General features: G+C 44.4%; 1 protein-coding gene across 3 annotated transcripts in view; it reads left to right on the top strand.

Moving 5' to 3' along the window:
* Positions 1-22,302, top strand: part of LOC105026630 (A disintegrin and metalloproteinase with thrombospondin motifs 20) — a 102,210-nt gene that overhangs the window by 4,917 nt on the left and 74,991 nt on the right. For 2 of the 3 annotated variants that reach the window (XM_013139023.3, XM_020040400.2), the window contains exons 3-4: positions 1,767-1,938; positions 20,735-20,994. In XM_013139023.3, coding sequence (XP_012994477.2) covers positions 1,767-1,938; positions 20,735-20,994 — 432 coding nt within the window. Of the gene's footprint in view, positions 1-1,766; positions 1,939-20,734; positions 20,995-22,302 lie in introns of those variants that run through there. The other variant, XM_020040401.2, reaches the window with a different exon arrangement.

Below are 22,302 nucleotides of genomic sequence, written 5' to 3'. Positions count from 1 at the left end.
AACCAACATATGAAAGTTATTAAATAATTAATCGAACAATTCCACATCTAACACTGTTTTCGAAGGTTGCCTTGCTAGTTAGCGATGGGTTTTACCGTAATCTCAGCAGTAGAAAAGAAGCATGGCTAGCTCTAACAGCAAGGTGATACATTAGATTGTTTTTTGTAATGTTAATTTTGATGCAATTTGCCAGCTGGTTGATCTAGCAAACAGTGATTTCATATATGACAACTCATTATGACGACTCATTACTAATTCCTTTTCAAACAATTAGGCAATACCTGGTATAGAAAACTATGAGAATTTGTAACATAATGCATAATATAAGAGGTTACTGTATATTTCTTTTTTTAAATTGAAGTAAAACAAAATAACAGGATCTTATGCCCAAATGGGCAGGCCACCACAGTTCAAACCACAACTCAAAGATAAAATATTCTCTCAGGCATTCCACAATGCGAATTATATAATTTGCATTCAAATAGAGAGCACTATGGCCCTTTATATAAAGCGGTAACATGATCGCCCATTCAATTTCTGCAGCAGCCGGATCATGTTACTGCCATGACAAATCTGGTTAAATTAGGATCAGACATTTGTTCTAAGGATTACCAGTGGAATGATTGGGTCAATGGTGACTGACAGAGACATTCCTAAATAGTTTTTCCACATTTTCCTGTTGTTGTGGAAAGGTAGTCTGGAAGATTTTGCGCTATTGTTGTGTCGTTCTAGTACAGTTAACTGCACTAAACGGCACACATAATAGCTACACTACTTTTCAAAAGTTTAGGGTCAGTTAGAAATGTCCTTGTTTGTCGCCATTTCGAAATATCCGGGCTAAATTAAATTATGCTGGAGGGGTGCTTAACAATCTGTGAAGCATGGTGGAGGCAATGTAATGGTCTGGGGGTGCTGTGGTGGTGGTAAGTGGGAGATTTGTACAGGGTAAAAGGGATCTTGAAAAAGAAAGTCTATCACACCCATTTTGCAATGCCAGGCCATACCCTGTGGATGGTGCTTAATTGGAGCCAATTTCATCCAACAACTGGACAATGACCTAAAGCACAGCTCCAAACTATGCAAGAACTATTTTGGGAAGAAGCAGTCAGCTGGTATTCTGTCTATAATGGAGTGGCCAACACAGTCCCCGGATCTCAACCCTATTGAGCTGTTGTGGGAGCAGGTTGACCATGTGGCACATAAGAAGTGTCCATCAAGCCAATCCAACTCGTGGGAGGTGCATCAGGAAGCATGGGGTGAAATCTTTTCAGATTACCTCAACAAATTGACAAGTGCAGTGGACACTACATATTTTACTATAGCGTTCATAAACGCTGTTATGATCCTACTATAGCTCCAAAAAGCACAATCATGATCTTTCCTGTAGCTGCTGTGAACTCTTTCATACCCTTAACATAGCTGTCGTAAACAGTAAAAGACATTCTATACCTGTCCGGAAATCAATATCACATACTATACCTGTTATGAACACTGTCATACCCTGAATATACCTTTTATAAATGCTGTCATACCCTTAACGTAGCTGTCATAAACAATGACATTCCCTTAATATACTGTAGCTGTCATGAATAATGTCATTCCCTTAATATACTGTAGCTGTTATGAATAATGTCATTCCCTTAATATAGCTGTCATAAACACTGTCATACCCTTAATTTAGCAGTCATGAACACAGTCATACCCTCAACATAGCTGTCATAAACAATGTCACATCCTTAATATAGCTGTGGACGTCTCTCCACCAGATTGGGACTTTTACCACCCAACATGGGGAATACTTCTTAGAGCCCCTGATGAAGGCAGAGGAGGAGGAAGAGTTTGACGAAGAGCACAACAAACCTCACCTCGTCTACAGACAGGACAGGAAGAGGAAGGAGAGCCCTGCCAGTGAACTCAAACAACCCTGCTCAGCCTCAGGTAACACACCTATCTGTATACCAGTCTGCCCTTCTTTACCACAGATCTACCCCATGCTGTGCTATACTGTAATCTACTGAACGATATCTTTCTGTACTATAATATAATCTACTAATGCCTTGCTTGCTATTATAAACCGATGATCCGTGCAATCAGATCATTAAAATGAGATGTGATGTCATACCCGTGGTATACGGTCTCATAAATGTCTACTAGCCAATCAACATTCAGGATCCAAAGCAACCAGTTCATATTATAGTACACTACGGTATACAAGCCCAGGGCTGGGTTTTACTGGGTTCCTCCACCACACATTTATCCACAGTATGACCTGTTCTGTTCTCTAACAGACGCCAAGCCAGTCGTAATAAAGGAGCTAAATGTTAGTCACCATCCCTGCTTTGAGCCCAGTTAAGGGTCTTATAGAAATCCTTTATTTAATTAAACTCAAAATGCGTTCCAACCCAGCCAGCCATCCCCTCCTGGTGTTTTTTCACTATTCTTTCTGCAGTGTTCGCACCCAAAAACCACAGAAGAACACAAGAATATGTAATTGCTTTTTATGTTGTAGCACTGGCTGAGAGAAACGAAGAAACCGGTGAGCTCTTTCTGGGGAGCATTTTGTAAGCGGCTGTGTCTTGAATATTTTCCATTTCATTAGAATTTTTAAAGCTGAGGCCTTGAGGTGGAGGCACACTAGAAAGTGAAGTGACCCAGCAGAGTTCACCCTGACGCGGGCCCTTAAAGCACGCCTCTCGGGGAGCTATGCGGGCGGCCTTTGTTGGCTGATGCAATAAATCTTTTATGTGCTCGGCGCTTGATTTGCTTGTCGTCTGAACCCGGGTTATTGTGTCGCGGTTGTGGTCATTGTCTGTGAAGTAGTTTGAGTGACCCGAGGGGCCAGGCCGATACCTCCTTAATACGCTGGCCTTTCACTCCATCAGACTGTGTGTGGCGAACACACAGAGGGGGCAGTCTGGAGGCTCTCTGCCAGCCACTGGGGGACTTTGAAAAATGCTCTCTGTCTCTCTCTCAGTGACGGCACTGTCTGACCGTGTGTGGGAGGCTGGGGACTCTTGAAAGGCCGTGGTTATACATGAAGGAGGTGTAGCAGCTGTCTCGCTCACACAAGTCGCCGGTCGGTCCCAATCCACCATCCACCCTGGCTCCCTTTAATACATCTCTTCAACCTCACAGATGAGATATTACGCCCAGATACAACACAGGCTTCCTCCAGGCATTTTAATAGGTCTTGTTGTAACACAGATAGATAGCAGGAGAAAGAGGAGACACCTGCAGCAGGTCCCATCAAAGGGCAGTGGAGCAGACGCACAATGGGGCAGGATTAGAAGGGATGCCACATGGCCGGGTTTGGACAGGAGGATGGTGAGGTGTTCTGGGCTGTGGTTCCACGCCCTTATCAGATAGGCTCCTCTCCAGATGAACTGATACGTTCTCCTTTGAAGGCCACAGTGGGCCTGCCTGCCTGGCTGCTAGTAGAGGTCCTTTGTTTCTCTTTCTGGGAATGTATGTCTGTGAGTGCACATGACAGCTACATCCAGCCCAGGGGTAAACATTATGTTGCCTGACTGTGCTGTCGTCATATTGCTGTCACAGGAACACAACACAGGCATGGTTGGTTTGGATGGTGTGGAACAGCGTCCTATTCTGGATGTTGTTAATGGGCAACTGGTCAGATTAGCTGCACTCTATTTCCTACTCTCTCGCCCCCCCCCCCCCCCGTCTCCCCCCGTCTCCCCCCGTCTCCCCCCGTCTCCCCCCCTTTCCCTATCTTTATCACTAACTCACTCCTTCACTCCCTCTCTCACTGTGCCTCCTTTCAGGCTAATTTTTTCTCCCTGTGTCTCTTTCCCCTTCTTCCCCCTTTCCTCTTATCACAGGCTGTCTAAATATGCAGCTCTTTACCGCAGCCTAATTGCTGAGAGCAATTTGCATTGAGCAGCATAGTCAGGACCACCACGAAGGATGCAGCTAAGGTGGGGAAAGCTCTGGGTATGTAATATGAAGTAGGTGTAGCTCTGGGTATGTAATATGAAGTAGGTGTAGCTCTGGGTATGTAATATGAAGTAGGTGTAGCTCTGGGTATGTAATATGAAGTAGGTATAGCTCTGGGTATGTAATATGAAATAGGTGTAGCTCTGGGTATGTAATATGAAGTAGGTGTAGCTCTGGGTATGTAATATGAAGTAGGTGTAGCTCTGGGTATGTAATATGAAGTAGGTGTAGCTCTGGGTATATAATATGAAGTAGGTATAGCTCTGGGTATGTAATATGAAGTAGATGTAGCTCTGGGTATGTAATATGAAGTAGGTGTAGATCTGGGTATGAAATATGAAATAGGGGTAGCTTTGGGTTTGTAATATGAAGTAGGTGTAGCTCTGGGTATGTTATATGAAGTAGGGGTAGCTCGGGGTATATAATATGAAGTAGATATTGCTCAGGATATATAATATAAAATAGCTATAGCTCTGCGTATACAATATGAAACAGCTATAACTCTGGGTATACAATATGAAACAGGTATAGCTTTAGGTATTCAATATAAAGCAGGTATCGTTCTGAGTATACGATATAAAGCAGGTATCGTTCTGGGTATAAGATATAAAGCAGGTATTGTTCTGGGTATATGATATAAAGCAGGTATTGTTCTGGGTATACAGTATAAAGCAGGTATTGTTCTGGGTATACAGTATAAAGCAGGTATTGTTCTGGGTATACAGCATAAAGCAGGTATTGTTCTGGGTATACAGCATAAAGCAGGTATTGTTCTGGGTATACAGTATAAAGCAGGTATTGTTCTGGGTATACAGCATAAAGCAGGTATTGTTCTGGGTATACAGTATAAAGCAGGTATTGTTCTGGGTATACAGTATAAAGCAGGTATTGTTCTGGGTATACAGCATAAAGCAGGTATTGTTCTGGGTATACAGTATAAAGCAGGTATTGTTCTGGGTATACAGTATAAAGCAGGTGATTAAGAAGTCATGTAGAACCCATTGCTGTTAGTGGGCGTTGTCTAGTCTTACTATCACTGGATCCATCTACCCCGTATCTCTGTAGTCATCAATGCCTCTAGTACTCTATCCTTTAGTCCTCTAGTCCTCAGTCCCTCCAGTCCTTTAGTCCTGGGAACGTTTAAAGGCAGCCTTTGTGAGGGTCAGTGATCTCATGGTCCTCTGTTTCTACTCTTTATGCTTTTGAAAAAGGGGTCTTGTCCTAAATCAAAGTTGGTAGTAGGAGTTTGATTGCTGAAGGGGGGCTGAAGGGTTTTGGGACTATAGGCAGTAAGATTGTTGAAGGACCTGCCATCTATCCTAGTCGTTGAGAAAATAAGACAAATGGAACTGCTGCAAGCTGCCAGGCATTCACTCATTTAAGATGTTTCATTTGCTGCTTTCCCAAAGACCATTGCAGCGATAGCCTAGATAGACCTTTTTTCTTTTAAAGACAAAGATGAAACATTCTTGTTTTTATGAAGCAGTCTTCCAGGACACAAACAGCATGTTTATCAGTGGCAAGATAAGGTTTACTGTCTTTCAGATAGGCATGTGTCTGCATTTTTTTCTCTGCATTTGGGCCCTATAGAGTGAGCTATGCTAGTTCAGGAATGCTATAGAAGAATATGACTACGACTGTTATATGTTGAATGTCTTAACATTTTCTATGAATATCGGTGCTACAGTCCTGTTGGTTAAGTGCCCTAACAAGGCAGACATCTCTGAGACATTTGCAGATAAACCGTTATTCTCTGGAATAAGGATTTTTTTTTTACTCTTATACACAATGTTAACATCTCCAATGCTGTGGGTAAGCATAGTACACTGTGGGAAAGCTATTTCTTCATACAAAATATGCAAAGCAGTAAATAATGAAACAAAACATTAGTTTTCTTACTTTAGCTTTTTTGCACACCAACACTAAAGGCGATTTCATTGTCTTATCAAATTATTTTTCATGATTTTTTCAGGAAAGTTATATTGGCCCTGCAACTCCCCACCAAAATACAAAATGATCTATGCGTAATACGTCCTAAAACAATTGGATTTGTTGACCTTGCACAGAATTTAGAGCCTTGGACCTGTGCGTATTAACATAGTTGGCGTCCCAGTTCTGTCTCAGCACACCTCAGTAAAACGCACTGATAGCGGAACAGTATGTTTCCGCTGAGATTAAGTGAGCAAACATAAGTTGTAGACTTTCTTGTTTCTGCCATGTTTGTGCGGTCGTCTTTGGGCTTTCAACAGACATCTCCAGAGTTTCTCTTCTCATATGTCATCGGTGAAAAGCAAGTGTTGAAAATGCTCCTCTGATAATACAGGCTTTAAAAGGGTTACCACTTCATCGTCTATAATTACACAGTAATAAAGCTGTCGTTGTTTTCAATGCTTGGTCTGTCCATGCCCAACATTTTCCATCTGATTCACCCTGAAATAATTATTGAAATCAATATATCACCTAATATTCATTATGAGGTTCAGGTTCAGAGACTTTCTTTGATACCAACATGACCCGATTTCCCTGCCTCTTCCTGCCACAATTCACCCAAACCAGTCAGGCCACGGTCAACAACTCTGTATGCCATCATAACCAGTCAGGCCACGGTCAACAACTCTGTATGCCATCATAACCAGTCAGGCCACGGTCAACAACTCTGTATGCCATCATAACCAGTCAGGCCACGGTCAACAACTCTGTATGCCATCATAACCAGTCAGGCCACGGTCAACAACTCTGTATGCCATCATAACCAGTCAGGCCACGGTCAACAACTCTGTATGCCATCATAACCAGTCAGGCCACGGTCAACAACTCTGTATGCCATCATAACCAGTCAGGCCACGGTCAACAACTCTGTATGCCATCATAACCAGTCAGGCCACGGTCAACAACTCTGTATGCCATCATAACCAGTCAGGCCACGGTCAACAACTCTGTATGCCATCATAACCAGTCAGGCCACGGTCAACATCTCTGTATGCCATCATAACCAGTCAGGCCACGGTCAACAACTCTGTATGCCATCATAACCAGTCAGGCCACGGTCAACAACTCTGTATGCCATCATAACCAGTCAGGCCACGGTCAACATCTCTGTATGACATCATAACCAGTCAGGCCACGGTCAACAACTCTGTATGCCATCATAACCAGTCAGGCCACGGTCAACAACTCTGTATGCCATCATAACCAGTCAGGCCACGGTCAACAACTCTGTATGCCATCATAACCAGTCAGGCCACGGTCAACAACTCTGTATGCCATCATAACCAGTCAGGCCACGGTCAACAACTCTGTATGCCATCATAACCAGTCAGGCCACGGTCAACAACTCTGTATGCCATCATAACCAGTCAGGCCACGGTCAACAACTCTGTATGCCATCATAACCAGTCAGGCCACGGTCAACAACTCTGTATGCCATCATAACCAGTCAGGCCACGGTCAACAACTCTGTATGCCATCATAACCAGTCAGGCCACGGTCAACAACTCTGTATGCCATCATAACCAGTCAGGCCACGGTCAACAACTCTGTATGCCATCATAACCAGTCAGGCCACGGTCAACAACTCTGTATGCCATCATAACCAGTCAGGCCACGGTCAACAACTCTGTATGCCATCATAACCAGTCAGGCCACGGTCAACAACTCTGTATGCCATCATAACCAGTCAGGCCACGGTCAACAACTCTGTATGCCATCATAACCAGTCAGGCCACGGTCAACATCTCTGTATGCCATCATAACCAGTCAGGCCACGGTCAACAACTCTGTATGCCATCATAACCAGTCAGGCCACGGTCAACAACTCTGTATGCCATCATAACCAGTCAGGCCACGGTCAACAACTCTGTATGCCATCATAACCAGTCAGGCCACGGTCAACATCTCTGTATGCCATCATAACCAGTCAGGCCACGGTCAACAACTCTGTATGCCATCATAACCAGTCAGGCCACGGTCAACATCTCTGTATGCCATCATAACCAGTCAGGCCACGGTCAACAACTCTGTATGCCATCATAACCAGTCAGGCCACGGTCAACATCTCTGTATGCCATCATAACCAGTCAGGCCACGGTCAACAACTCTGTATGCCATCATAACCAGTCAGGCCACGGTCAACAACTCTGTATGCCATCATAACCAGTCAGGCCACGGTCAACAACTCTGTATGCCATCATAACCAGTCAGGCCACGGTCAACAACTCTGTATGCCATCATAACCAGTCAGGCCACGGTCAACAACTCTGTATGCCATCATAACCAGTCAGGCCACGGTCAACAACTCTGTATGCCATCATAACCAGTCAGGCCACGGTCAACATCTCTGTATGCCATCATAACCAGTCAGGCCACGGTCAACAACTCTGTATGCCATCATAACCAGTCAGGCCACGGTCAACAACTCTGTATGCCATCATAACCAGTCAGGCCACGGTCAACAACTCTGTATGCCATCATAACCAGTCAGGCCACGGTCAACATCTCTGTATGCCATCATAACCAGTCAGGCCACGGTCAACAACTCTGTATGCCATCATAACCAGTCAGGCCACGGTCAACATCTCTGTATGCCATCATAACCAGTCAGGCCACGGTCAACAACTCTGTATGCCATCATAACCAGTCAGGCCACGGTCAACATCTCTGTATGCCATCATAACCAGTCAGGCCACGGTCAACAACTCTGTATGCCATCATAACCAGTCAGGCCACGGTCAACATCTCTGTATGCCATCATAACCAGTCAGGCCACGGTCAACAACTCTGTATGCCATCATAACCAGTCAGGCCACGGTCAACAACTCTGTATGCCATCATAACCAGTCAGGCCACGGTCAACAACTCTGTATGCCATCATAACCAGTCAGGCCACGGTCAACATCTCTGTATGCCATCATAACCAGTCAGGCCACGGTCAACAACTCTGTATGCCATCATAACCAGTCAGGCCACGGTCAACAACTCTGTATGCCATCATAACCAGTCAGGCCACGGTCAACAACTCTGTATGCCATCATAACCAGTCAGGCCACGGTCAACAACTCTGTATGCCATCATAACCAGTCAGGCCACGGTCAACATCTCTGTATGCCATCATAACCAGTCAGGCCACGGTCAACAACTCTGTATGCCATCATAACCAGTCAGGCCACGGTCAACAACTCTGTATGCCATCATAACCAGTCAGGCCACGGTCAACAACTCTGTATGCCATCATAACCAGTCAGGCCACGGTCAACAACTCTGTATGCCATCATAACCAGTCAGGCCACGGTCAACATCTCTGTATGCCATCATAACCAGTCAGGCCACGGTCAACATCTCTGTATGCCATCATAACCAGTCAGGCCACGGTCAACAACTCTGTATGCCATCATAACCAGTCAGGCCACGGTCAACAACTCTGTATGCCATCATAACCAGTCAGGCCACGGTCAACAACTCTGTATGCCATCATAACCAGTCAGGCCACGGTCAACATCTCTGTATGCCATCATAACCAGTCAGGCCACGGTCAACATCTCTGTATGCCATCATAACCAGTCAGGCCACGGTCAACAACTCTGTATGCCATCATAACCAGTCAGGCCACGGTCAACAACTCTGTATGCCATCATAACCAGTCAGGCCACGGTCAACATCTCTGTATGCCATCATAACCAGTCAGGCCACGGTCAACATCTCTGTATGCCATCATAACCAGTCAGGCCACGGTCAACAACTCTGTATGCCATCATAACCAGTCAGGCCACGGTCAACAACTCTGTATGCCATCATAACCAGTCAGGCCACGGTCAACAACTCTGTATGCCATCATAACCAGTCAGGCCACGGTCAACATCTCTGTATGCCATCATAACCAGTCAGGCCACGGTCAACATCTCTGTATGCCATCATAACCAGTCAGGCCACGGTCAACAACTCTGTATGCCATCATAACCAGTCAGGCCACGGTCAACATCTCTGTATGCCATCATAACCAGTCAGGCCACGGTCAACATCTCTGTATGCCATCATAACCAGTCAGGCCATAATACTAAGCTATCCTGGATGGTTCTAACACTGCTTTTGATACCTGGGAGGTTGGAAGCGGTTGACTGGGGGGTTGATTTTAACGGGCCTGACTCATTGTGCCAGGATGGTTTAGCAGCGACTCAAACGGAGATTGTCTGACTGGAATCGCAACAACACAGTGACTGGTTCTGTCCCCGAATGCACCGTTCTGAGGGTTCCTCTGTCTCTTTGTGAGATAAGGCATGTGAGCCTCAGCGTTGGTCGTCCTGAGGCGTAGACATTCAGAAGGACGGGGGCCGAATCTCGTGCCCCTGCTCACTAGGTCTCTGCGGGGCTGACGTGGATGACAGCTTCTAATTAGAGGTTGTGCTTCTGGGTTTCTCTCTCACAATGTACTTACTGCACTGCCGACGCTGACAGCTCCCCATTAGCAGGGCTGTGACGCCGTGAATGGAACAATTAGTGTGATTATAGGGAAGGTCCGACTCGTTTCGTTTTGAAGTCGCCAGAGCTGGTCGGCCGAATCGTGTTGGCAGGCCGCGGACTCATTTCACAAAGCATTGCTCTAGTACGAACTCGGGTGGGGAAGCTCAGTCAAAGGATGCCAGCCGGGCGACAACGGAGACGTGGTCGTGGGCATGTGCCCGTCTCTGGCACAAAGCATCGCTGCATTTCCCCTCTGCCCCTGACCTCCGAACGCGAGTATTTCAATGGGGATCCCTCATTGCCCAGCGTGAGAAGATGACGTGGGTCCAGTAGCAAACTTTGTCCTTTTTGGTCAATAGGTTCATTTACATGGAAAACGCTGCCTGCCCTGTGCCAGTACGGCTGTTCAACTGGCCGACCAGAATTGCTCTTGGCCCGTAGCACTTTCGTGTATGTGGATGAAAACGCTGCGTTGTGCGCTGTGACCCCCGTGATTGCATCACCCTTTTGCTTGTGACCTTGGGCTCTTGCGTGTCCAAAGCTCAGTCTCAACTGTTGACACAGTTAAAGCTGTGTTTGTTCCTCGTCCTGTGCCGGGGAAGGTTCCGCGGAGGTACTGTTTTCACTGTGATGGATTGATGGTTATCATTCGGACAAACTACCTCACCTTTAGGGTCTGGCTCGGGGGGGGCGCGGGGGGATGTTTTCTGGCTCCACAAGGCTTAGGCCCTCCTGCTCAGCACCTCCCTCCCTCCGAACCCCCTCCCCATGGCCATGCCGTGGGGACCCTGTTGTCGCTCATCCTGAAATGTGTATATAGCGGCACTTTGTTAAGTGACTGAGTGTGTACAGATGTTTGCCTTGTTTGTGTGTGTGTGTGTGTGTGTGTGTGAAGCATATGTGTGTGTGTGTAAGTGCATGTGTGCACAGACTGTGCGCACGATTGTGTGTGAACTCTGCTGGGATTATAAGTTTGACGGAGTGCTTGTCGTCTCGCTTGCTGTTGAAATCTCTGAGCGAGGAGAGAGTCTAGTTTCTTCTTTCATCTGTCTGCTTAGCTGGGCCTGCGCTGCATGTGCCAGCCTCGCTGTTGGCCCTGGCACTGGCCCCGGGCGTCTCTCAGGCTCCCTCTGCCCTCCTCCTTCTCCCTTTACACCTGTGTCTCTGTCTGTAGCCCAACCGCAATCCATGTCAGGCCTTTCATACCGAACTGCAGCTATAAATCTGCTCTGGAGAATGTCTAACAGTGAGGCACGCAGGGGCAGAACAAATCTGACAGACAGTATTTAATGATACATTTGGTGAATGCGTAACCTCCGTCTATTCTGGATTGAGATATGAAGTGCTATGCTGCCCCTCCATGTCCACCCACCCATGTTGGGCTCGTCGCTTCGTTGTTCTTTATGGAGGCAGGGACACCGGTTGCAGGTGGACACCGGTGGTCACGTCCTCGTGACTCGATGATAACAGATTGCCTGGGTGTTTTGGATCGGGTCTAGACGGACACCAGCTATATAGACAAATAAAAACTGACAGAAGAAATTCTAATCGTTGTCATGTGGTCACAGTGGCACAGCCTCAGTGAACCCAACCCAGCGTGTCATCTCTGGCTTAGAGTTCCATGCAGTCAAATTCCAACAGCTATTTTCTACCAAGGTCTACTGTCTGTCTGTCTGTCTGGGTATTTTGTCTGAAAAGAGAGCAGCCTATCAGGAAAGCAGTAATCTGTTCTACTGGTATATTGGCAGCAGTCAGAGGTGACAGTTGCTGACAGGGGAGGGATGTTGTCCACACAACGTGGACCTGGGCAGAACAGATTCCCCCGGACCCCGATCAGCTGATAGGGTGGAGCGGTGCTGACTAGGGAGGTGGTGTCTTATCACTAAGAACTGCTCTACATCTGAATTCATATAGGCACAAAAAGTAGTTAAAGTGATGTCACTGCTCTGTGTGTGGTAATGATATGAAGGTTATTTAATCTTTGGGATTGTATGGAATGTAATAGAGGGTGGAATCCAAGATGGCGCTGCTGTCATCTAGTTTTATTGGGGTTTAGACACACCGGGGGGGAATGTAATTAACCTCATCTAAAGATCCCTCATGTTCTCATTAAAAGCCAAAGGGAGCGTCGATGCCAGATGCTTTGGGGTAATTCTTTCGGTGTTGTGCTTTTATCACAGTCTATAGCCTTTCTCATCTTTACTGTATATCTCAGAGAGGGGGGACTCACTCTCCCCAGAGAACAGAACTTTTGCTGCTGTTATCATGTGAGGTAGATTTGTTGAACTCTTATCATATTATGTACAGTACACTTGTGCTATAGAGATGTTGTGAGGTGGATATGTTGTTGAACTCTTATCATATTATGTACAGGACACTTGTGCTATAGAGATGTTGTGAGGTGGATATGTTGTTGAACTCTTATCATATTATGTACAGGACACTTGTGCTATAGAGATGTTGTGAGGTGGATATGTTGTTGAACTCTTATCATATTATGTACAGTACACTTGTGCTATAGAGATGTTGTGAGGTGGATATGTTGTTGAACTCATATCATATTATGTACAGGACACTTGTGCTATAGAGATGTTGTGAGGTGGATATGTTGTTGAACTCTTATCATATTATGTACAGGACACTTGTGCTATAGAGATGTTGAGAGGTGGATATGTTGTTGAACTCATATCATATTATGTACAGGACACTTGTGCTATAGAGATGTTGTGAGGTGGATATGTTGTTGAACTCTTATCATATTATGTACAGGACACTTGTGCTATAGAGATGTTGTGAGGTGGATATGATGTTGAACTCTTATCATATTATGTACAGGACACTTGTGCTATAGAGATGTTGTGAGGTGGATATGTTGTTGAACTCATATCATATTATGTACAGTACACTTGTGCTATAGAGATGTTGTGAGGTGGATATGTTGTTGAACTCATATCATATTATGTACGGGACACTTGTGCTATAGAGATGTTGTGAGGTGGATATGTTGTTGAACTCATATCATATTATGTACAGGACACTTGTGCTATAGAGATGTTGTGAGGTGGATATGTTGTTGAACTCATATCGTATGAGGATGAGATGTTTTTGTCTCTTATCATGCAAAATAGCAATGTTGTTGAACTGTTACCTTGAGAGATAGAGGTGTTGTTGAACTGTTACCTTGAGAGGTAGAGGTGTTGTTGAACTGTTACCTTGAGAGGTAGAGGTGTTGTTGAACTTTTATCATCTGAGGTAGAGATGTTGTTGAACTGTTATTGTATCAGGTAGGTATGTTGTTGAACTCTTATTGTGTGTGGTATTGTTAATGTTGAACTCTTATTGCATCAGGGAGACATGTTGTTGAACTTTTATTGTATGGGGAGGAGGTGTTTTTGAACTCTTATCACGTGACGTGGAGATGTTGTTAAACTCTTTTCTTGTCACATGGAGATGTTGTTGAACTCTTTATCACATGAAACAAAGATGCAAAAAATCTTCTTTAAAAACTGTTGTAGCACTCAGTTCCAGGACTCTTGTCTTGATTTGGGCCGGACCATGGGTGACTCAGATCTGAACTGTATTTGCTTAAACAACTTGTTGGAAACTTCTTTGAATGTGTTGGCTATATATACTAGAGGCACCGGATGCTCTGAGCAGTTCTGTTTAGCAGTAGAAGATCCGTCCCACACAACCTACATCAGCTGGTGAGCAGTGGGGGAGTGCTGGCAGACAGGTCGGCAGACTCCACTCCAGCTCTGATCATACACATCTCGCAAGTAAATGTCTTTCTTTTCTGTAGCCAACCAGCTTTCTAGTTAGTTACCCCATTTGCGTTGTGTATTAATTGAAAGGGGAGAGCCAGGGGAACATGCTGGTCATTGCCATTTTCCGCTCAGACAAACACAGCCTTATAGCGGGATCCATCCGGAGTTGTCAGTTGCAGTTGCCTTGTCACTCAGACAAAACGCCATGACCAAATGGTTTGGTCTACAAACTAAGTAACTCTGTTCACATTAGGAGAGTCTCTGGAACACCTGGATGAGTTCAGTTTTGCTTTAACACAACCACAAGCCACGCTGTCAACCAAAAGCTAAGCTAAGGAGTCAGTGGAAAATCTCCCACATTGGGTGCACTTACAAATAAATCCCTTAGAAATGACCAGTCAGAGCAAAAAACAAAAATATGTTGTATATACTGTACAGTATATACAGAGTCTTTGAACAAGGATATCATTTTTTGTATTTGCTCTGGGGCACCCACAGGCTGATTTTCAGTGGAATGGTAAGCACAGTACACTGTTGAAAAATGTACAATGAGGGTAAAAAAAAATGGCATAAATACTTTCCCCCCATATTTCAGATAAACATTGGCAAAAGAGTCCAGAGTTAATGGAAAACTTTGTACATTTTCAAAAATCTACTTCATGCACAATAACACTAAAGGCCTTTCATTTTCCCATCCAGTCATTTTCCATTATTATCAGGAAGGCTACATAGGTCCCACCAGAGTCGTTGCTAGGATCACAATACATTCGCCCCCCCCCCCCCCCAACCCACCCCCCGGTGAGATTTCATCGCCACTCATTTTTCATGGATGTCAGTCCCTATGGTGCTATCTCATGTGTTGAAATGAGTTTGTTGTGATGCCACGTATTGTTCTAACCACTGTCCTATGGATTCTTAATATTAGGCCTACATTAGTTCTCTCTCTGGAACATGAAATATACCCAAACAACAGAAGATTCATAATTTTTCGCTAGTCTCTATCATCCCTAGTCTCTATCTCATTGTCCTCTAGGTTCATTTTCTTAATCGATCCTCTTCCTCTCCTTAACATCAAGTCCTACTCCACACTATTCTTTGGCAGTGGGCTCTACGGCCCATGTTTCTGACTGGTTCATTTGCTGTTCAGAGTACCAGCACAGCTAGTATCGTTTCCCCGCCCTGCCCATGTTGTTACTTTATTGGGTTGTGGCTACTATGCTAGTTTGTTATTGAGCCATGACGGAATTGGGATCTTTTAAGAAAACTCACGTTTAATGAATTGGTATGAGTGAGAGGCCTCATCAGAACAATGTATTGTATAGTTCGATTGACTGATTTGAGACATACAGCAGGACATAAAATAGCAAAAGGGGGGCAGATGTGTTGTAAGAGTTCTTGTAAATGTGTTGACTGACACGATCGTGCTGTTCGCTAGCCAGACTCCAACCTTTATACCAATAATCTGAATCATTATTATTAAGGAGGCAAACTGATTCTAAAATCAACTCCTAATAAATTGAATACAAACACGAATATGATTATAGCGAGGGTGACACACCAGTAACAATAATTATTTTGATTGAGAGTAAAACTAAAATGAAAAGCCAGCTTTCTGCTGTTAAGCAATCACACATGTCCAAATTGCGATTTCAATATGATTTCAATTAGTTGTGCAGCCCTGCTCTTCAGCTGCACTTCTTATATTTCTCTCAGAATAATAATTCAAAAAGATTATCTTGTATCCACAGCCGTCAGAATCAGATGGCAACAATGACAAGCCCTGTAACGGGTTATACAAAATGATCTAAGCTAAATTAATCTCTAAACAGTTGCATCTGTTGTCTTTGTTAACTTAATTGCATATGTTAACTGAATTAAGCTCCTTGGACCAGTGTTTATCAAAATGGCATTTGTTAATGGAACAACAAGTTCAGAGTCAGAACATTTATGTATGAATTCTTTGTCAATTATTGTGCCAACCCAAAATAACTGCTGGATCTACTTGGCCACCCCAGAGTTCTGTACGAACCACTGGGTGGATGCATTTTAAATGTACATATAATGCCTAATGAGGGTGTAGTTCAATAACTATGCTACACTACATGCGGGCATGAACATAAATGATTTGTTTAGGCAACAAATATTTTTCTCATTACAACCACTCAGGCTGTATTCATTTATTTTTTCTTTAAACAATAAGTTTTAGTTGCAAAAACATTCCTTCTCGTTTTGATCAATTTGACAGTAAAAAAAATGTTTTGCCAAATGAATGCACCCCTGGTAATTTGACCACTGCCTGAAGCCTATAAATATACATATGGTGGCACAGAAAAAATAAGAAAAGGGATAGCAAACTATATAATTATTTTTAAAAAATTGCAGTTAATGTATACTGTACTCTTATCATGTGAGGTAGATATGTTGTTAAACTTTCATCTATCAGGTAGATATGTTGTTTAACTCGTTCTGTGTGAGAACTCTTATTTTAGGCACTACAGATGTGGTTGAACTCTTATTTAATGCAGTACAGATATAGTTGAACTTTTATCATATGAGTTGGAGTTGTTGGTCAATTCCAGAGCAGAGGGACAGGATTGTCACTTCAGAAAGTCAAACTCCAGGTCAAATCTTAGTCCAACCCTCAATCGCCTTTTCAAACCGACAGATTTGAACATGGATCTGGACAGTAACAGTGACTCAGACTTGGTGTCTTTCCTACTCAGGGTCAAGGGTCATGCACTCACTTTGTGTTTAAATGCATCCATCATTCATCCACAAGTAGTTCCCTCTTTTTTTTCTGATGAGCCGGGAGCCACGGAATTGCACTTAATCACAGGTCTGTGTTAGCCTGGCTACTCATCCATATCGCTCTGGCCGAATGCCTCACCCATTGACATCTCTTTGTACGCAGCGATAGATGGAACAGAATTCAATTCAGTTGACTCGGCCGGTCGGGCCAGGTCCATTGGGAGTTCTAGATGAAGTAAAGTCGGTTAAACGTACAATCTGACCCCCTGATTGGCCCAGGCATTGCCTATGCTTTGTGTAAGGTACGATAGAGACACCACGCAGTGCCTGTCTCCCTAATTGGCACCCAAGTGACAGAGCTCTTTCACTCACAGTGGGTTATTGTAAAAGAATGTTAATTAGCTCAACAATGAAATCAGTCTTCCCTTGGTGGGGCTTTTGGCAGTGATACTCACTGAACGAGAGTGAAAGAAGGGCATAGTGCACTGGAGTATGAAATGAATGAACTTTAATCAAGCTGAAGTGGAGGAGAACGTCATGTTTGTTGACATCATGCTCAGAGGACAGATCTACAGCACATTGAAATGATGCAGTATGGCTTTATGTTTGTAAATGGATTGTATACAAAGCGTTTAAGTGGATATACAGCTTTAGCGGTTGTCGTGCTCAAACGCCCTGTGTGGGATTGTATTTGAGTGGGTAACACGTCTTATTGGAAGAATACATAAACATTGTTAGGAAGTAAAACGCCATTGTGATTTAAACCTCCACTGTTTACTATTGTGTAGCCATATTGTACCAGAAAGACTTTTGATGTGAAATATGTCTATGCTTGTGGAAACCAAAAGTCTGTGTGACTTTAGATGCAGCTTGGAAAGGGTGATAATGGGGCTGAACTGTCATGTGAAATGAATGACATGTCAGTGTTACCTGTAGGTTGTGGAAGGTTGCCAAGTTGTTAGTGCTTTGGGCTTCCAACCAAAACCTCCTCTAGAATGAATATAGATTGATAGATTGAGCTGACAAGTGGAAAAAAAAATTATGTAATCTGTTAGCCTGATCTTGAGCAAGGTAGCTAATGCTAACTGCTCCATGGATAGCCTCAGTAGTATCAGATCCCTGGCTGAGAGCCTAATCTTCGGGGGTGTCTCCGGGGGAGTTGAAATGTGCAGAAAAATTTCCATTTCACACCTTCACACAAAAGCACCCTCTGTTTGACCTTGGACTGCTTTGCTACTATGATTTATAGATGCTTAACAATGTTTCATTCTGTGAACATCTGCTCAGGGATTATCTGAATAAATAGTTGAAATATTTCTAAGATGCTGACTTCAAAGAAATTTTTTTTTTTTATTTTTACTTGAGAACATTTTCCTTTGTTTGGGTCCATCGGTGAAGATGTAGGTTATTGCTCTGAGTGACTGGGGCCAGGGCCAACCTAACTGTTTAAGTAGCGGCTCAGTGGCCAGTGAGAGGGGGATTGGACCATAAGGCGATTTCGTAAAGGTTATGTGTAGCTAATCTGGTGTGATTTTAAGGCTGTTATTACAGTGGTCGTATTTCCTCCTATGTGCTGTATTCCACTCCAATCCCCTTGTTCTTTAAACTTAACATCGATAGAAACATCAGAAGCCATCGTCTACCCTTTAGACGTAGAACCAGATATAGACATTTAGACATAGAACCAGGGCCTAGTCTACCCTTGTCAATGAGGGATTGTCTGCCATGCTGTGCTCTGTGGTCTGTGTGTCTGGTGGTGTGCTAGAGCTCTTTTTTGCCCAAAAGCTCTTTGAAAAAAGGAGCCTTTGCCACGGGCGAGCGGCCACGGCTGCTTTGTGGACGGACACTGGCTCATGGGCTTGGCGCTGACACGGGCGCCTGATGTTGGCACGGGGCAGGGCCTTACGGCGGTGTGCTGGCGTGCCAGAGTGTCACGCGCCACCAGGGGAGTTGATCTTTGAGCGCCCTACTTTTTCTCAGGCCTTCTATCATCCATCTCTCGTTATTGTGAGTTCCATTCTGTCATCCGTCACTTTCTGTCTCCTGTCTCTTTCTGTCGCCGGCCCTTTCTGTCCTGTTGGTTAGACAGAGTACCTGCTGCCCAGATTATGGGGTCACCCACGACGACAGGGTCACCCCCAGGTTAATCTTCGGAAACACAAAATTAGAATCTCACTTCATTTGGTCCGCTAGGTGTCTCTGCCCGCAGGAAGTTTGTCGGAGGTCAACAGAGTGTAGCATTCGAAGTAGCTCCCTCATCAGGCTGAAAACCACAAGGCAGTCGGTAGGAGATCGTTTGTGTTGCTCAGTGTGTCGACTTTGGCTGTGGATATCATACAGACACTGCAGATACTGTATCTTGGCGCAGATCCCGCACGGTTGTTACAGTTAGTACCGACGGTTCATAACACGTGATTCCAGCAGCTGCCTTCTTCTGCAGTCCTCTACAGTCTTCCTCCTCACGGCTCCTGCTGCTGATTGGACAACCCGCCCTTCAGTAGAAATCTGTCTTCCCTCAGCCGAAGCAGCAGACATTTTCCAAATTCTCCTTCCGTTCAGCACATGTGGCTGTACCTCAGACACAGACAGCCTGTGGACCTTTCGTTATTCACGTCCAGGGCCGAGTCCGATTCATCAAGACCCCTCGCCTGTCGGGGACCCAACTGCCGAAGCGTGTCAGACGTGCCTTCTTTCCTCTCTCAGCAGCAGAGGGCTTATTGTTAATGTGTTAAAAACATCTTTGGTGATATGATCTCCTCTTTGACGGAGATGGATGACGTCCGTTATTCCGGGAGGGAAATAAGGCAGTGTTGGAGCGAGTCCCACCCGCTGCAGCTGTGTTCTAGTGGAGCTCCCAAACAACGTGACCTCTTATTGACAGCCAGGAGCTGGAAAACAAAAGTTCCCCAAGTCTTTCTGGGCCTAGCTCCTCTTCACTGACCGGTTATGCTTCAACGGTTTACTGTCCCAGGAAGCTGCCCTCTGCACACACTACATAAACACCTGTTATTAAGCTTTCGCTCTTCCTTCACCACCTCAGGTTGGCCCTGGGGGCCTTTCCTATATCCGTTGCATCTTCACTTTCGCCTCCCTTCGCCTCCCTTCACCTCCCTTCACCTCCCTGTCTCCCTCTCCCTTCTGTCACCCGGTCATCCTCAGGGTGCTGTTCCGTCTTCCTACTTTCCTCTCGCTCTCTCTCTCTTCCCAGTCTCTGTGGTGAAAGAATCCGGGAGATCAGGTCACGCTGGATGACCTCTGCTGTGCTAAGTGTGCAGTTCATCTGAGGTCCATCCGACAGAGAGAACAGATGGAAGGGATGCCAGCCTCTGTGTAGCCTGCGAAAAATGGCTGTTACGCCTTTACAACTTTGATGTTGTGAAGTGCATCTTTATTTGACTGGAATATAATGTTGCTTGTCTCAGAGTGTGATTCTAGTATCTGTTGCATTTCAGCTGTACTGTGTTCAGTGACCTTTTGATTTTTGTGAAATAAGGTGGTGGTTTAAATGTGTGTTTCTTTGTGTTTGCAGGAGTGCACCCATGTCTGAATACAACAACTCTTACCAAACCTTTTTTACTGACTGTGTTGTTTACTTTCAGCTGATCTTCAGGACCTTGAACTGACAGTCATTTATCTGTTTTTTCTTTAAAGTCCAATATGTGGAGGTTATATCATTGGAATGTTGCTAGGTTAAGGCCTTCAGCTTTAGACGTTCCATAACGCAGCAGGAAATGCCAGTGGATATAACACGTTGCCATCAACGACCATCACATGGCCTTCAACTTCGCTTATTACTCCACTCTGTTTCCTGACAGGGGAAGGATCGTCAAGGCCAATCGTTAATCTTCAGGGCAACAGGAGTTTGGGAGAAGAGTTGGATTGGCTGAGAAATAGAATAGACTCCCACCCCCTTGCCATCGCCAACTCCTCAGACGCCCATCTCAGATCTCCGTCCAGGAAGAAGAGGTTCCTGTCCTATCCCCGCTACGTGGAACTGATGCTGACCGCTGACGTCAAGATGGTGCACCACCACGGACGCAATCTCGAACACTACATTCTAACAATCATGTCAGTAGTAAGTAAAATATTGTTTCTAAAAACTATTACAAAAAAGCACATGGTTTGAAACTATCGCGTCTGGAAATGGGAGTTTTCCTTGGTACGAAGTCGTTCAGTTAAATATAAGTTAAAGTGATGGAAGATGTCGGCATCCATTTGGTCATTGATTAACTTTTCACTGTACCTGATTTTCGTTATCTAAGGATAACAGTTTTCACTTCACACAGTCATTACCCTTTGTTAATCAGTGTTCAAATCACTGGTGTGTCTCCCACCTTGATGAATATATGTTATTTTCCCATGTAATGGCCTGTGTGAGTTCTACATATTTGTTTTCACCCATGTGGATCAAGGTTTTCCTGTTAAAACCACTTTACACAGGTGACAGGAGATGCAGTGGACTCAAATGATGTGGACAGTTCAAATAGAACAGTTTGTTTTGGCTCTGCATTTCAGCACTTTGGATTCCAAATTATACAAAGAAAAAAATGCAGTCAGCTTTAATTTGGGGGTATTTTCATCCATAGTAGATGAACCATTTAGAAATGGAAGCGCGTTTTGTGCAAAGTCCCCCAAATTCTGTACCTGAACATTTTGAGCCTGAGTGCCATTTTCAATTCCTCTCTGTTTTGGGCCATTTTGCCTTAATTCTTCAGCATGTGAACAGCATAACTCAGACCGGGAGATTGACCTGGCTAGTTAAAAACATTCCACTTTTTGGGCCTAAAAAATTAATTGGCCGTGTTTTTAAGGTGATTGCTCTGCGCTGTCCATTGAATTCAGACACATTTAATTGTAACTTGGGGTGGCAGGGTAAGCGAAGGGTCATTTAACCAAGGTCCTGAAATCCATAGATGAAAAAACTATGTGTCGATGTGTAAATACTTTCATAGTTCACTGTTTTTCATATTCATTTTAGGATATACAGTATTATCTGTATGACCGCGTATAGTATTGTGTGCTGTATTTTCCAACAACGCACAGTGTACCGTCGCTACGGCCTCATAGCCTTGAGTGGCTGACTCCTACCAAACAATCCAGTTTGGAGTATTTATTTACCCATCAATCACAATACACTGCACGCAAGACAGACAGAGCATGTTCCTAGTATTACCGTGATAACAAGCTGTGCTTCATAGTCAGATATGGGGCTCGTAATGGGGCTCAACTTGCTGACAAAACTCTTTATGATCTTATTGGCTGGAGTTTGGTTAATGTTACCGCCTGCTGGGGTCACGTCAGAGTTTACAAACAAAATACAACACTGTAAAATACATATTTAAAAACACATGGGCCTCTGCTTTGGATTTAAAACATTTCAACA

Source organism: Esox lucius, chromosome 19, assembly GCF_011004845.1.
Source record: "Esox lucius isolate fEsoLuc1 chromosome 19, fEsoLuc1.pri, whole genome shotgun sequence".
In the NCBI taxonomy this organism is placed as follows: domain Eukaryota; kingdom Metazoa; phylum Chordata; class Actinopteri; order Esociformes; family Esocidae; genus Esox; species Esox lucius.
Note: the sequence above shows the minus strand (reverse complement) of the source record. Positions and strands in the feature narration are given on the sequence as shown.